The following is a 17,459-nucleotide window of genomic DNA, read 5'->3' on the forward strand; positions in this document are numbered from 1 at the left end:
GTGACATGGGGCAACCTCCTCGTGGTTGCGATTAGGGGTTCTCGCTCTCAATGGGGCATGTGGTAAGTTGTGCATGGATCGGGGAGAGTAGAATGAGCCTCCACATGCTGCGAGTCTCCGCGATGTCATGCACAGCAAGCCACGTGATAAGATGCGCAGATTGATGGTCTCAGAAGCAGAGGCAACTGAGACTTGTGTTCCGCCACCCGGATTGATGGGAGTAACCGCCCCACCACGAGGACCTACCAAATAGTGGGAATTGTGCATTCAAAATTGGGAGGAAAGGAGGCAAAAAAATGTTTTTTAAATGACACGTCATCGTTTTGCGAATAAACTGTTTCCATCACCTTAATGCACATTTTATGCAAATGTAGAACATTTATTCGCATATCAAGCATTTCCATTCAGGATTTCTTATGCTCAACTTCAAAATGCGAATAAAAATAGTTGGATGGAAACCCAGCTAGTTTCTTTAAATTAATGTATGTAAACAAGAGAGTCTCGAATGGCATTATCTCATCTGTGCTATGCCCGATTACAATTAAATGTTTATTTAATTAATTCTTTGATCAACAACTGACTGTAAAAGAACAGAAAGAGTATTAAAAGAGAAATTATTCAATGAAAAATGGGTTGCGTGGATCTCGTCTTTGGACATACAGGGAACAACTTTTACTATCAAAATGATCTCGCTTCTGAATATTCCACCACTAAACTACACAACTACAACTGAGTGGAATCTAAACATTTCCCAGCCAGTTGCTAAATATATAACATTTGGTTGCAAATGCAAGTGATTTCTCTCATTGAAGTGGAGGGTTGCGCATAGAGTAGAAGATCGATACATGGCTTTTGAAAATCGATATCAAATCGACCAAATTTAACAAAACTATTTATCGAAAAATCAGTTTTTTTACCCAGCCCTAGTGTTCTCACATCCAGAAGAATAAGGGCAGGTGCACGGTCAAAACAAGTCAGAATTCACATTTGTGTTTGAAATCAGATTCAATTCAGATGTTTTAGAAATTTGTCCAAATACTATACTTAGGATGGAAAGTTGTTTTTCCGTCATTCGGGATGCAACGTGTTCTATGTGTTGTCATACACAAAGCAATATGCAGTCTAGAGCAGTGTCTGAATTCACTTGTTCGCCCTCACATGTGGAATTTTCTATGTAGTGAATAGTGAGTCAGAATTTTGAATGCACCATATGCATTAATGCCTCATGAGTTGAGCATCACAATGAGATGTCATAACAGACATAAGCACAGGCAAGTTTTTCAGACTTTCATCCTCTCTTTGAACAATGACAGCTACTTTGGTCTCTTTTCATTGTGCTGACACTTAAATCATTCCTACAGCACCTGATGTAGACATAGCAAATATTGACTACATTGTCTGAACAAACGCATCAGACTTCACTTGAAAAATTACAAAAATGAAAGATCCTAAAGATTGACTTTGAAAAACAAAATGAGTGCAGTGTGAACAAAGCTTTAAAACCCTTTAATACATTTCCGCAAAACAAAAATCAAAAGCATAAACCTATCATTATTTAAACAGAAACATTGCCTGTCACAGCCTTCAGACAATTTTCAGAGCAAATAAACAAAAGGTGCAAATGTTTACCAAAGCTTAATGTAACATATATAGAACTTATTTCTACTGGTAGATGCCAACCTAACACTAATCCAAAGTAAACAGAAATAAACCACGGGTGGATGCAAAATTACAGAAACACAATGGATGATGAGTGCCGCAGCCCCTGTATGAGATGCATCTTGAGTGAGAGTGTGAGACTGTCAGTTCTTTAAAGCAAAAGGGATAAAGCAGCATGCAAAGGGTGGAGGTGATTACCCTCTCCTCTGCCTTCTCTTGGCTGAGCTGGGACTGATGGGTGGGCTGCTGGACAGTGGGAGGCACTGCTGCAGGCTCCGCCTGTGCTGGAGGCAGGGAACCAACTGGCTGGCCAGACATGGGAGCCACTGATGCCTGCTTACGACGAGCGCTCCTTGCGGGTGCAGTGGGTGGAGCAGGACTGGATGGGGGCAGGGTCGCTACAGCTTTTTGAGAGCCTGGGCTAGTGGCTGGAGCTGGAACAGCTCCTCCTCCTGCAGCCGCAGCAGTGACTGGGATTGGCTGCACGGGCTGTCACACAGACAGGCACCAGACAACTATACTATAAAACTGCAAACATGACCTTCAAACCCTATATAATCACTTAAGATTCTTTAAAGTTGAAGTGTGTAATTTCTGAGCCACTATTTGAAACAGCAAAAATCTTCCATTAGTTGGACAAACAGATAGTCCTGCCCCAAACACATAGCATTGGTTGAGCCAATGTTGCTCTGTCAGGCTGGTTGGGATTGTCAAACAAATAGAGCAATGTTTTGATAGCGCTAATCAACTTACGACTGGCTTACTAAACATATTAAACATGGATATCAGGAAGTATTTCAACATAAAAAATTTAACACTTCAGCTTTAAGGTTCTTGAAGTATGTTTCTAACATTCGTCCTACAGATAGTTATTCAATAGTTATTGAAATGGAATCAAAATTGGTTAAAGGGATAGTTCACCAAAAATGAACACTCTCTCATCATTTACTCACCCTCATGCCATCACAGATATGTATGACTTTCTTTCGTCAGCAGAACACATCCAAAGATTTTAGAAGAATATCTCAGCTCTGTTGGTTCAAACAATGCAAGTGAATGGTAATCAGACCTATGTATCTCCAAAAAGCACATAAAGGAATCATAAAAGTAATCCATAAGACTCCAGTGGTTAAATCCATATCTTCAGAAGTGAAATAATTGGTGTGGGTGAGAAACCTTTTTTCACTCTAAATCTCCACTTTCATTTTCACTTTTACATCAGAAAGTCACATGTGGTGCCTGTTTAGTTACATTTACATTTATGCATTTGGCAGACGCTTTTATCCAAAGCGACTTACAGTGCAATTATTACAGGGACAATCCCCCCGGAACAACCTGGAGTTAAGTGCCTTGCTCAAGGGCACAATGGTGGTGGCTGTGGGATTTGAACCCTCTGATTCACAGCCCTGTGCTCTAGCCACTACCACTCCACTTTCACTTTCACATCATATCACAAAATTACTTAAATACTGTTCTGTTACTCAGACAGATCTATAATATCGCTTCTGAAGATATGTATTTAACCATTGGGGTCATATGGATTACTTTTATGATTCCTTTATGTGCTTTTTGGAGCTTAAAAGGTCTGATCACCATTCACTTGCATTGTGTGGACCTACAGAGCTGAGATATTCTTCTACAAATCTTTGTTTGTGTTCTGCTGAAGAAAAAAAGTCATCCATTTCCAGGATGGCATGAGGGTGAGTAAACAATGAGATCATTTTTATTTTTGGGTGAACTATCCATCTAAATTAAAACACATTAAGTCAAACTGTTACATAAAATTGCCCTACTATTCATTCTATCCAGAGACTTCAATTCAGAACTTACACATTTATAAGTTTTGTTAAATCTTAAACAAAATACAGATAACAAAAACACACATGAAACAACCTTGTCATTTCTGTTTTCTTAATTAGTAATAAAAAAAGAAATTAAATGGAATTAAAAAGTTTAAAACAAAACTGCATCACTTAGGCCACATCCAAACTAATACATTTTTGTTTCAAAATGCAAACATTTTGCTCCAGTTACGCTTCTCAAACATACCGGAAACAGTGTTTTACTTTACTAAAAACTGAGACTTTCAAAAACCTTCTCCATAACTGCATACTTCAGAAAATGCTGATGTTAGGAAACTGAAAATCCAGTTTTCAAATGAATGGCAATGAGACAGAGACAGACAGAGCTGACAGACATACTGTTTTCTGCTGAGGTGCTGGAGACGCATGAGCTTTCTGAGACTGAAGAGTTGCAGTCGGCTGAGCCAAGTTCAAACTGACAGCTGGGTGAGAGACAGAGGTGTGTGGTTAATACATATGAACTCCTTAAATGTCCCACCAAGTATATAATGTTAACATAGTAATAAAAAGCAGAGATTTCTTATGTAAAGTGTTAAATTATGGCAAAAGTTATAATATTAATAAATATGCAATATAATCAATAAAGAAAATTCAAATATACTTAATATCAAGTAAATACAGGTTAAATTATATTAACATAAATCATCATATATTTACGCAATTATATATAATGTTAATATATACAAAATGTCTTTACGCTTTTGAAAAGCTTTTAAAAAATACTTATATTTACGATTTATAATGTAACATTGTTCTAAAGATGTAGTTCACCCAAAAATGAAAACTCTCTCATCATTTATTCACCCTCATGCCATCCCAGATGTGTATGACTTTCTTTCTTCAGCAGAACACTAAGAAAATTTGAAGAATATCTCTGTAGGTCCATACAATGCAAGAGAATGGTGATCAAAACTTTAAAGTTCTAAAAGCACATTAAAGGTGCTGCAAGCGATTTTAGCATTCTGAAGCTTTCACGTAACGGAGCTGCTGAATAAGCCACATCCCCTCATTCCAAAACCCTGGTCTCCAAATATAATTTTGAGACAAAAACAGCGGAAAAGAGCAGCATTGTTTGTTTCTGTGGCTGTCAAATTCAACAGTGGCACAATAGCGCCCTCAACTGACAAACATGATGAATTATAGCCTCAATGATCCACTTCAAATACAACACTATGAGAACAAGCAAAATGATTGACAGGTGAAAAGCGTCAATGTTCGAGGTCTACAAACATATTTTTGTTTGCAGTTTACCAAGTCTATAGCTGTCACAGAGATCGGTGAGATATCTCAGGACATTTATTTTATTAATATCTTTAAGGGAGTAGGAACATTTTTTGCATACTTCTCCATGAAAAAAAAATCACTTCCAGCACATTTAAGGCAGTAATAAAGTAATCCATTAGACTCCAGAAGTTTAATCCATGACTTCTGAAGCAATCTAATCTATTTAGCTTGAGAACACACCAAAATGCTTTTTTCATTGTACATCTTGGCATTGCAGTCTCTAGGCATGATCATGATTTCAAACTCAAATACACTTTCTAGTGCTTGACACGTGTGCTAAATGGGGCTAGGAAGTGTAATCGGGCTTGAAATCATGATCGCCAAAGAGACTGATGTCAAAATTTACTATGAAAAATATATATTTTGGGCTGTTCTCACCCAAAACCAATTGGATCACTTCAGAAGACATGGATTAAACTACTGAAGTCATATGGATTACTTGTATGCTGCCTTTAAATGCTTTTGGAGCTTCAAAGTTTTAGTCACCATTCACTTGCGCTGCATGAACCAACAGAGCTAAGATATTCTTATGTGTTCTACATATATCTTTGTGTTCTACATCTGGGATGGCAGGATGGTGAGTAAATTAGAGAATTTTTAGGTGACCTATTCTTTTAAAGACCATGTGACCAAGAAATCATTCATCAGTGCACATTGTTCTAAAGATTTTTTTTTTTACATCATGTCATCAAAATGTAATTTTCACTGAAATCACTGAAACATCTTTTTTGCTGACATATCAAGGCAATGCACAATATCGCAGCCTTTACACAACTTTTTGTGAGCTACTCAAATTCTAATGGATAAAATAATATTCTGTCCTATATTATTTACTGCAGAATATTCTGTTTTTCTTCAAAATACTTAAAATGACAGAACCTAAATAAGTTGTGATCACCTTTTATGTTCTCTTTAATCTAAACAGTGAAGAGCAGCTCTTGTGAAGCATCAGGTTATTTTACCTATAGGCTGGGTGGCCCCTGCTGGTAGGTTGGCTCTCTTGCGTGGGGTGAGGGCAGCAGGCTGGATGGGCAGGATGCCCCCTAGTGCCTGAGGCTGGGATTGTGCTGCTTTGGGCCGCTGCCGAGGAGTGATGGAGGTTTCAGTTGTAGGAATGGGGTCAGTGAGTCTACAGGACATAAAGAGTCACACAAATCTTACAAACAGATCGATTTACTGTGGAAAGACCTGAACTGTCAAGAAATGTCCTTTACATTATGCATCCCAAAATCAAAAGAAAAAAATAAATATCTTCTATTAATTTCTTTAAAAATATTTCTAATAATATTTTCAACCAAATTCCAAACTGTAATGTCTCCATACTGTAATGCAAAAAATATATATTATTTAAATTGTAATTTAATTTATACAGATTTTAAGATTAAAAAAATAATAATTATAAAATAAATTATTTGAAGATTTTGAATGAGAATGAAAATATGTTTTTGCATTCCATTCACAATGCAACAAATCTTATATGGTCCTGACCATTTATTTTCCCTAATGCAACATATAATCCTTGTGTTTTGATCATTTTTTATTTTATTTGTTTTTTTGGTGAAAAATTAGCAGGACAAAATGATTTTGAGGGATTCAATCAACTGATCCATTCAAAGGCATGATGAGACACAGTTACAGAGTAAATGAGAGAAGTTTAATGTCTCCGTACACGTACCTCGCTTTGGTCTGCGTTTGGCTCTTCTTTGCGGCTGCTTCGCTCGCTCGGATTGGCTCAGGGAGATTAGCAGGAATGGGAGAATTCTGGGGAGAATAATTTAAATGCATCTTGTTTTTATGATGTAAGGCATTCTAGAGGGCTGATTCACAGAAACACCCAGTCCAACAATAAAGCCCTTGATCCCAGAGGTAGAAGCATTTGCCTAAAAACAGACAGAGCAACCTCGGAAGAGAATAGTGAAAGAGACTAACCTTGATATTTTGCACAGGGCAGTCCCGCCGGGCCAGTTTGAAAGCAAAGTAGGACACCTGATAAATGTCAGGCCTCTTATCAGGGTCTGGTTCCAGCATGAACCCTGACAAATCATATCACAGAGAGAGACGGGAAGAAAGAAAGATTGAGTGCATCACCATGTGACAGAGGAAAAAAAAAAGAGAAAGCAGAGAAACTGCATCAGCAACCAGTTCACCCAAAAATGGAAAACGCTGTCATCATTTATTCACCCAAATGCTGTTCCAAATTTGACATTGTGTTTCTTATGAAACACAAATAGAGACATTTTTGAGCAACATTCTGACTGTTTATTTACATATAATGATAGGTAATGGAGACTGGGTATGTCAAGTTCCAAAATAACAAAAAGTAGTCCATATGACTTGGATGCTACATTCCAGGTGTTCTGAAATCTTACCATAGCTTTGCATGAGGAACAGACAGTAATTTAAGTCACTAATCAATAATCATCTTCCCCTCTGCCGAAACTCTGACATGGACAATAAAGCTTGTATGTATGGACTACCAAAAACTGCTGTTGATGGTAGTAATTGATTTGAGAGTTACAGTAAACCAGAATATTTTCTGTGAATCACGACTTACATTTCAGCTATCATATGGTTTCCAAAGACTTGGAATCCATGAACTAGGAGTGTTTTTCTGTCATTTAGAATTTAACAGACCCAGTCCTTATGCACTTTCCTCATTTGGAAAATAGCGGTCTATATATTCTTAAAAAATGCACATTTTGTGTTCCACAGAAGACATATCGATTTGGAACAACATGAGGGTGAGTAAATGATGACAATCTTTTTTGTGTGAACATTCCCTTTAAAGTTAGACCCACAGCCATACTGAGCAGTAGTGACACATGAGGTGCGGGGAAGACAGACACCTCATGCGAGAGCCAGGCAGAGAGCAACTGATGCTTACGGATGAGACGGTGCATATCCTGGGAGTAGCGAGAATTGTCTGGAATGGTGAAGTTGCCGTCACAGATGGCAACCTGACTCTCACCGAAGGGCAATGTGAAGAAACAGAGTTTATAGAGCAGACAGCCCATGGCCTGAAAGAGAGAAAAAAATCCAAGCATATGATGATCCACCTGGGCTATTAATGGAATGTTCTGGGTTCAATACATGTTAAAGGTACTGGAAGCTATTTTTGTCATGCAAAAAAACTCCCTTCAAGATATTGATAAAATAACTATCCTGAGAAATCTCAACAGACTCTGAGACTTTGTAAATAGCAAACAAATATGTGTTCATGGACTGCAGACATTGACGCTTTTCACATGTCAATAATTTTGCTCGTTCTCATAGTGTTGTATTTGAAGTGGATCATTGAGGCTATAATTCATAATGTTTGTCAGTTGAGGGCGCTATTGTGCCAGTGTTGAATTTGACAGCCACAGAAACAAACAATGCTTCTATTTTGCTTAGTTTTGGTTCCAAAATTATCTTTGGAGGACTGGGTTTTTGAATAAGGGGACTTGGCTAATTAAACTGCTCATTCATGTGAAATCTTCAGAACGCTAAAATCGCTTATCTGTGAGCAGCGGTACGCGCGTGATGTAATCGCATTGGCATTCTAAACACACGAGAAGTGACGCATGTGTCACAGCTGGAAGAGCAGCAATGTTTACTAGTGACAAGGAGAAATGCTGAACAGTATCTTGGTTTAGATCTGTATTTAACTGTTTATTTACTCACACTGGTGTGTTTGTGTGCTCATCCTGAATGTCTCAAACAAGTGGAGAACATGAGATTACATCTGTATCCATGGTAACATGAATACATCACGTTGGAAGACATTAATTTAACCTCTGGAGTCGTATCGATGACACACATCTGGGATAACATGAGGGTGAGTAAATAATGAGAGAATTTTCATCTCTTAAAACAATATAACAACCTTTGCCTAGGTTAACTGGATATAGATTATCTCTCTTTATATCCATTTAGTTCTGAAAAGACTCTAGTTCTGGAAAAAAAATAACAGATTCAAAGGCAACTCAAGAAGACTTTAAAACTCTACAAATAGTTTTTCCAAGGAATCATATATTTATAATTTTAGCCCAACAGTCGTGATTCAGATTTCATGGAATAGGCTCTCTTCAATACAAAAGGTGATGTTAGGTAGAATGTTAGCCTCAGTCACGTTCATTGTATCTGCATTTCACCATTCACTTTAATTTCCTTTTTCATACAAAAAAAGTTAATGGATGTTCTTCATTCAACTTCTTTTATGTTCCACGGAAGAACAAAAGTCATATGGTGTGGAACAACATGAAGGGGAGCAAATGACAGAATTTTCATTATTAGGTGAATTGCCCACCCTATTCCAGACTTATATAATTAAACAGGATGTTTTTGCTACTGTAACTTTAAGACTTCTTTATGTAAATGACCTCTTATCCTTAGTATCTTACCCAGACATCAGCTTTGGTAGTGATGATTTTGCCATTGTATAGGTTCACCATTTCTGGAGCGCGATAGGACAGGGTGGTATACCTAAACAAAACAGCATTATAATAACATAATTTTATTATCATGCTTTGTTCTACTAAAGGGATGCATGATATTTCTGTAACAATATCTACAGTATGTATGTGTGTATGTATATATATATATATTGAAATGTCTACAATGGCCCAAAATAGCTTATATTGGAAGAAGATAAGAAAGGTAAAATTTATTCCAGTTGTCTATATCAGAATTAGAAGGTTTCACTTGTATAACTCTACAAGTCTTCTGAAGGCATGGGAAAATAAAGATTTACCGTAATTTCCGGACTATTGAGCGCACCTGAATATAAGCCACACCCACTGATATTTAAATAAAATATTATTTTGAACATAAATAAGCCGCACCTGTCTATAAGCCGCAGGTGCCTACCGGTACATTGAAACAAGTTAACTTTACTCAGGCTTTAACGAAACACGGTGTGGCAGCGGGGGCGTCCGGGAGAGAAAAGCGGTAAGGGCGCTTACACCTGACCTAAATTATGTCCAACACCGGTGTCTAATTTCAGTAAGCATGGGGAGAGCGGCATAAAAAGGCAGCAGCCACAGAGCTGAGAGAGTGACACACGTCAGTCTAGTGTTGGCGCATAGAAGAATTGAGAAACTTTATAAAATTGATTGTAAACATTGCTGTGGCCATTAAAAGCCTTACCTGGAACCTGGAACGTCAAGTGCCCTGTTGAAAACTGTCACACTGGTGCCCGTGTGACAGTTTTCCCAAGAAGGACACGTGAAGCAGGGCACTTGAAATTAGACACCGGTGTTAGACATAATTTAGCGCAGGTGTAAGCGCCCTTACAGCTTTTCTCTCCCGGACGGGAGCTTGACCACGCCCCCGCTGCCACACACGGCTTGTAATAAAACATTTGCAGTAAACAGTAGCCTACCAATAAAGTCATTGGTCAATATATTCCTCGTCCTGTGCACTGAAACCACTGAAGTCATCTCCTTCGGTGTCGGAGTTGAATAGCCTCAGATTTAGTTGTCTTTTTGCACTGAGTCAATTCCTCACGCTGCTGTTTCCAACGTCTTATCATCGACTCATTAATACCAAGCTCCCGTGCAGCAGCCAGATCAATCGCCTTCAACTTGAAAGCAGCATCATATGCGTTTCTCCATGTCTTTGCCATGGTGAGGGTGACAAAATTACTACCGTAATCAGAATGATGGGAAGTTTGAGCGCGTTCGATTTAATCTAAACAGTAAACAAAAAAAGTTGTTTTGACCTTAACCCGTTCGGCAATTTCATTGGTCTAATGAAAGCTTCACGCCGCCAAAAACTGAGCATGTCACAGAATGTTTTTTTTTATTTTTTTTATAAAATTTGAAAGCGGGAAAAATCCATATATTAGCCGCGTCATTGTATAAGCCGCGAGGTTCAAAGCGTGGGAAAAAAGTTGCAGCTTATAGACCGGAAATTACGGTAACACAGAAAAATTTGCTTAATTTTGTGTTGTTTCTCACCAAACCCATCATAAGTCTTCATAACACTTGGAATATGATGCACAAGTTGCATGGACTACTTTTAAGCCACATTTGGGTTCTTTTGGTCACTATTAACTGCCATTGTATAGAAATTCCCCATTTGTGTTCCTCAGAAGAAAGTCATATGGGTTTGAAACTAAACAAATAGTGACAATTTTTTTTTTTGGGTGAGCTACACCTTTAAGACAAAACAGTACACATCTATAAGATCAATATATCAGTTTTTGACAATAATATAAAATGTTTATTTTGGTATCAGCCACAATCTCTATATCGGTGCACTGCTAGTTGAAGGTCAATAAAGCACTAATGTTATTTTAAAAGAAGTGTGACATGGGCAATAGAGATGGTCTTAAAAAAACAAACTACATTTAACAGAAACAGGCTGAGTGGAGAGTTACTTTTTAATTTCATCCTCAACCACAGTGACTCCTTCAGTCTGCGGGTTTTGGAACTTCATAGTGGCGCTGCCGAAATCACACAAAACATAGTGTCCTCGATCATGTAAGAGGATGTTCTCCACCTGTGAAGAGCGAACAAAGACTCATCCATACTTAAATATCCTCCAAATGAACCAATTTACACACGATACACATCAGTGTAACACAACTTCTATAATAATGAAAGTCAGATGAAATAATCTATAGAGGGTTTGTGGCTGTAAACTGTGACTCATTCAATCAAGGTTCTCTTGTACTACAGTTTTCTTCGACAAGTGCTGATCAAAAGAGAAAGAGGAAAGAGAGAGGGAGAGAAGTATAAAGAAAAATAACCTTGAGGTCTCGGTGGATTATGGGAGTTTTGTACTGGTGCAGACGTGCCACTGCCTCGCACGTGTCACAGAAGATCTGAAGTGCTTCCTGTTCGCTGAAGCCAGTCTGTAAACGCTGATTCATCAGGTTCACCACTTGACCACCTGCGTATACAGACGCATACTCACATGATCAAAGCAAACTCTACTACGCTAGTATTTTTTTCATGATATCTATATATATATATAAAAACACCGATCAGCCACAACATTAAAACCACCTGCCTAATATCGTGCTGCGAAAGCAGCTCTGACCCATCAAGGAATGGACTCCACAAGACCTCTGAAGATGTCCTGTGGTATCTGGCACCAAGACATTAGCAGCAGATCCTTTAAGTCCTCTAAGTTGCGAGGTGAGGCCTCCATGGATCAGATTTATTGGTCCAGCACATCCCATAGTTGCTCAATCGGATTGAGATCTGCGGATTTTGGAGGCCATGTCAACACCTTAAACTCTTTCTCATGTTCCTCAAACCATTCCAATTTTTGCAGTGTGTCAGGACGTATAATCTTACTGAAAGAGGCCACTGCCATCAGGGAATACCATTGCCATGAAGCGGTGTATGTGGTCTGCAACAATCTTTAGGTAGGTGGTACATGTCAAAGTAACATCCACATGAATGCCAGGACCCAAGTTTTCCCAGTAGAACATTGCCCAGAGCATCACGCTTCTTCTCATAGTGCATCCTGCTGCCATCTCTTCTCCAGGTAAACGACGTACACGCACCAGGCCGTCCACAAGATCTAAAAGAAAACGTGATTCATCAGACCACGCCGCCACATTTCATTGTTCAGTTCTGACGTTCACGTTCCCATTTTAGGTGCTTTCGGCGGTTGACAGGGGTCAGCATGCACACTCTGACCGGTCTGCTGCTACGCAGACCCATACGCAGCAAGCTGTGATGTCCTATGTGTTCTGATACCTTTCGATCATGGCCAGCATTACGTTTTTCAGTCATTTGTGCTACAGTAGCTCTTCTGTGGGATCGGACCAGACGGGCTAGCCTTCGCTCCACACGCGCATCAATGAGTCTTGGGCGCCCGTGACCCTGTCGCCGGTTAACCAGTTGTCCTTCCTTGGACAACTTTTGTTAGGTACTAACTACTGTATACCAGGAACACCACACAAGAACTGCAGTTTTGGAGATGCTCTAAACAAGTAGTCTAGCCAGCACAATTTGGCCCTTATCAAAATCGCTCAGATCCCACTTGCCCGTTTTTTTCTGCTTCCAAAAACTGACTGTTCAATTGCTGCCTAAAATATCCCACCCATTGACAGGTGCCATTGTAACAAGATAGTAAATGTTATTCATGTTACCTGTCAGTGGTTTTAATGTCATGGCTGATCAGTGTATACACACATATATATACATATATAAACACACTTTCACAGAAGAAACAAAAGAATATGGCTCCTGTTTGGAACTTGAATATGGACCCAGACTTTATATTAGACATCAAGGGATACCCAACACAGCAGCTTAATTTTTAGATGTATAAAAGTAACAAAACTGTTCTTTAAATCAAAACTTACATTTATTTATGTTGCCATGAACTGACAACAATGAGTCCCAACAATACTGTATGCAAAATTATTAACATGACAAGAGTTGGAAAATTACCAATTTTGTAAATGCATAATCAATCGCAGATGTGTGATTTACCAGTCTAAAACAGTGACCAAACACTGGGCCAAATATTGCATAAGTATTACCAAGCGACAAATGAATTTGCACCACAATACAAAGATGTGGGAATTGTTTTCACATCAATTTTAAAAATGTATATGTTTATTTATTTTATTATCCAAACTAACTAATGCATGATTATTTTCAGCATTTTTCCATTCAGCATTGTTTTCCCTACTGTCTGTGATCAGAAACGACCTGCAAACCATTTGTGGGTCATGACTTACCGGTTAAAAACCACTTACCTAATACACATCTAACCCTTGGGTATGTTAACACATACCCAAACACACATGTGTGCATCATTAATGCATCTTTAATTATTCTTACAGTACGCTCAACAGAAGTCAATTAGTCAGCAATTAGGCCAATCTGACTTCATCTGACTCCCTACAAAGCACGATCAATGCCAGTAGCTCTTTGCTCCATCAATATCTGTACATACCTGTAACACTCACTGTGAGACCACACGAGATGGTTGTTCACTGTGAGAACTGCTGAGCCAATGCATCTGATTGGCCAAGCCTTTGTGAGACTTGAAAGAATAAGGATTTTTTGTAGGACTAAATTCACAGTATAAATCATCTGTATGGACTCTACAAAACGCTAAGAATAAAACATGCCAAAACATTAACATCAATAAGATATAAAACCTAGATCTATAATAATGTAAATGACTTTGTGGAATTTAGATATGAAGATGGAGGGGAAAACTGATGTTTTAAATTGCATATAATCTGTAAGAAGAATCAGTCTTTTGTATAGATGGCATTATAATTTTACATTCCTGCTTTAAATAGTCGAAGGAGAGATGCTTTCAAAGATCAAACAAGGTCCTGCTGGAAAGAAGGCCTGAAATCTGTCTGTAGAGTGCCTCCATGTGGATGATTTCCATAAGCACAACATTGGACAACTGGAGATCAGTGAAACAAAATGCATGCTATGGGCTGATACGCAACCCTTTCCTTTTATGGAATAATGAACTACATCACAGAATCTCAAATAGGCAACATCAAATGAACCCCTTGATTTTAATATACGTTTGATTTTTCTTCAACCCTATTCATGATTAAACGACGACTGGACATATTTTGCTACATCTGAAATTTCGGCCATCCAGGTGATAAACCACACTAGAATACCCAAACAACAATGGGCTGATGCACAAGGGCATAATAGAGCTGAAAGGTGTCATTACCTCTGCAAAAATCCATGAGAATAAACACCTCCCATACGTCTCCACCCCCTACAGCTGTGATGCTGGAGTCCAGGAAAGCAACAATGTTCTTGTGACCAGAGAGATCCCGCTGTAGAATCCACAAATGAGCGAGAAAAGAAAGTGTATGAGTGACTGAATCATAGTTAAAGAGCTAAAACAGGCTGATATTATAGAGTCCCTGTAGAAACCTTTCTGAAGTGTAACAAAAAGCAAATTGCAGTTTTCGGTTTCACCTTCAGATTTCACTTGAATATGAATACATTTAATTTTGATACCTATATAAATTGTGTATGTATATACAAATTTGGCTTCTAATTTAAATTTGAACCCATACAAATGTATTGAGAAAATTATGTGCAGTTCAATAATCGACGTACCAATTTTTTCTGATTATCCTAGAGATTTTTATTTTTGGGTGAGTTATGCTTCTAATTTATATCAAAGTAACCATGATTAATTGCATTTGCACATAAGCCATCCCAGCATTCATCAGTGCAGAGCTGGCTTGCCGCTGGCTCCGGACCGAGAGCGTTTGCTCACCATGATCTGGATCTCAAGCTTGCAGACCTGCAGGTCGAATTCGTTGTTGACGTACATCCTCTTAAGGGCACAGCGCACCCCCTGATTAGTCCGCACCAGAAATACGATTGCAAAACCACCTGTGGAGGCAAACAAACACATAACGCTTCGATGTTATTGTTGATAATCTCAAGGGCTCTGAGAGCATGATAATCTTACATCACAAAACTGTCCCTAAACGGAAATAGAAAATCAAGTTCAGTTCAAAGTTGAAGGGATTATTCACCCAAAAATGAAAATTCAGTCATAATTTACTCAACTTCATGTCATTCCAAACCCATACGACTTTCTTTGTCCCATGGAACACAAAATAAATGATTAGCGGAATGTTAGTCTCAGTCACCATTCACTTTTATTGTATGGAAAAAGATACAATGAAAACGAATGGTGACTGAGACTAACATTCTGCTACACATCTCCTTTTGAATTCTACAGGAGAAAGTCATGTGGCTTTGGAACAATGTGAGGGTGACTAAATAATGACATTAATATATTTGTGGCGTGAACTGTAAAAAAACGATTAACATTTTATATTGTTCTTTATTTGTCATTTAATTCATTTTTATCTCTCATTGACCCCGTTTACACATGGTATTAAGTGTGTCTCGGGTGATCTGATCACATGTGGTCAGGTCCTGTGAGGACTTGTGATCGGATTTGGGGGGAAGGGAATCTGTTTCATGATGACACAGATCAATCACAATGTCAGTGTTACTGTATGACATTAAAGTGCAACAAAATCAGAAAAGACAAAGAAAGTACAAAAAAAAAACAGCGTACTATTTCTCCCATATGCCTCTGATGCAGAATTGTCCGTTATTTTAGTGGATTAGCTGTATTAACTTAACCCTTGTGCATCAATTAAAAAAGTTACACATGGGTTCATTATGGACAAAAATGGCCATGTCCAAAAACTGTCATAAAAATATTATAGATTTATATTTTTTTCCACTTTCACTGACATAATTTTTTTAACCAGCATCAGCTCTAATCATAATGACCAAACATTCATTCATTTTTAGAATTTTAACCCTTTAAACGCTGGTTTGTTTACATAATGCCACTGTTGTTTTTTTTGGAAAAAATGAAAAATAGTAATTATTTTCAATTTAATAGATGCTAAGCAGAATTTGTTTTCTTTGATTATTAGAGCCTCGATATGTCAATGATTAACAACAACATTCATTTTGATGCTTTCATATTTTTTATGCAGTATCAGATTTAAAAAAAACCTACCACTAAGGTCCATAATGGACAAAAATGGCCATGTTAAAAAAGTGTCATAAACATATTATAGAATAATATTTTTTTCTACTTTCACTGACTTATATTTTAACCAGCATCATTTCTAATCATAATTACCAAACATTCATTTATTTTCAGAATTTTAACACTTTAAACGCCGGTTTGTTTACATAATGCCACTGTTGTTTTTTATAAAAAATATAATAATTATAATTATTTTCAATTTAATAAATGCTAAACAGAATTTTTTTATTTTTATTATTAGAGCCTCAGACACATACAAACCACACTCTGAAATCCATACCAACACACTCACACAATTATATATTCATAATGTATCTAATTGGCTCTATAATATGCATACGCCAAAAACAGCAGAAAACAACAACAAAAGTGATGATATGCCAAACCTGAAAAAATGGCACGATCTGGTAAAAAATATATAAAATGTAAATTTTGAAGCCTTGCCAACATAATGAAAGCATGTTAAACAAGATTGCATAATTTTATAGTTAAATGGCACTGGGATTAAAAAAAATCGCAGTTTTAATGGGTTTCAATGTGCCATTTTTGTCCAAAACGACGCTAAGAGGGAGTATTTTGTGTAACTAGTGCAAAAAATATTTTTTTAAAGCAAATAGGGTGAAATATTAAAATTCCAATAAAAATTCACACCTGTGGAAAATTTTATGCAGTTAGCATTAACACAGACAAAGTTATCAAAAAACAAAACTGAAAAAGCCAAAAATGTCCACAAGGATGCACAAGGGTTAAGCTGCAGATGTTCGTGCTTCTCATAAGTCCCCCCTGCATGTTGATTTCAGACACACTGAAATTCTCATGCTTGTGTATATATCCGCTTTTTAAAATGTTCAGGTCGGATGGTTAAGTCCTTTTAAAGCAGCTTGTAACCAGCAGAGTTTAAACTCTTGTTTTAGTGCAGCGTTTGATTGACAGGTGAGGGGTGGCACTTTGCTGGGACACATACAGGATGGATTAGCGTTTACACCTCAAATGTGACGTGGTTACATGTACTTTTGACCATATTCGTATGTGTTTTTTGTGATCCGACCACAAAACATTTTAGTCCCCGTTTAGACCTGTATTTAGCACTGATCACATTTGATCGGATCACCAAAAACACATCTTAAT

General features: G+C 37.7%; 1 protein-coding gene across 4 annotated transcripts in view; it reads right to left on the minus strand.

The window, feature by feature from the left end:
• LOC127635858 (AP2-associated protein kinase 1-like) overlaps window positions 1-17,459 on the minus strand; it is a 45,667-nt gene that overhangs the window by 23,030 nt on the left and 5,178 nt on the right. For 3 of the 4 annotated variants that reach the window (XM_052116105.1, XM_052116104.1, XM_052116107.1), the window contains exons 2-12: window positions 15,024-15,142; window positions 14,463-14,571; window positions 11,539-11,681; window positions 11,167-11,288; window positions 9,188-9,269; window positions 7,690-7,822; window positions 6,735-6,838; window positions 6,481-6,566; window positions 5,768-5,934; window positions 3,861-3,943; window positions 1,858-2,148 (exon numbers count right to left, since the gene is read on the minus strand). In XM_052116105.1, coding sequence (XP_051972065.1) covers window positions 1,858-2,148; window positions 3,861-3,943; window positions 5,768-5,934; window positions 6,481-6,566; window positions 6,735-6,838; window positions 7,690-7,822; window positions 9,188-9,269; window positions 11,167-11,288; window positions 11,539-11,681; window positions 14,463-14,571; window positions 15,024-15,142 — 1,439 coding nt within the window. The remainder of the gene's footprint in view (window positions 1-1,857; window positions 2,149-3,860; window positions 3,944-5,767; window positions 5,935-6,480; window positions 6,567-6,734; window positions 6,839-7,689; window positions 7,823-9,187; window positions 9,270-11,166; window positions 11,289-11,538; window positions 11,682-14,462; window positions 14,572-15,023; window positions 15,143-17,459) is intronic. The other variant, XM_052116106.1, reaches the window with a different exon arrangement.

The sequence above is a fragment of the Xyrauchen texanus genome, chromosome 43 (assembly GCF_025860055.1).
Source record: "Xyrauchen texanus isolate HMW12.3.18 chromosome 43, RBS_HiC_50CHRs, whole genome shotgun sequence".
Taxonomy (NCBI): Eukaryota; Metazoa; Chordata; class Actinopteri; order Cypriniformes; family Catostomidae; genus Xyrauchen; species Xyrauchen texanus.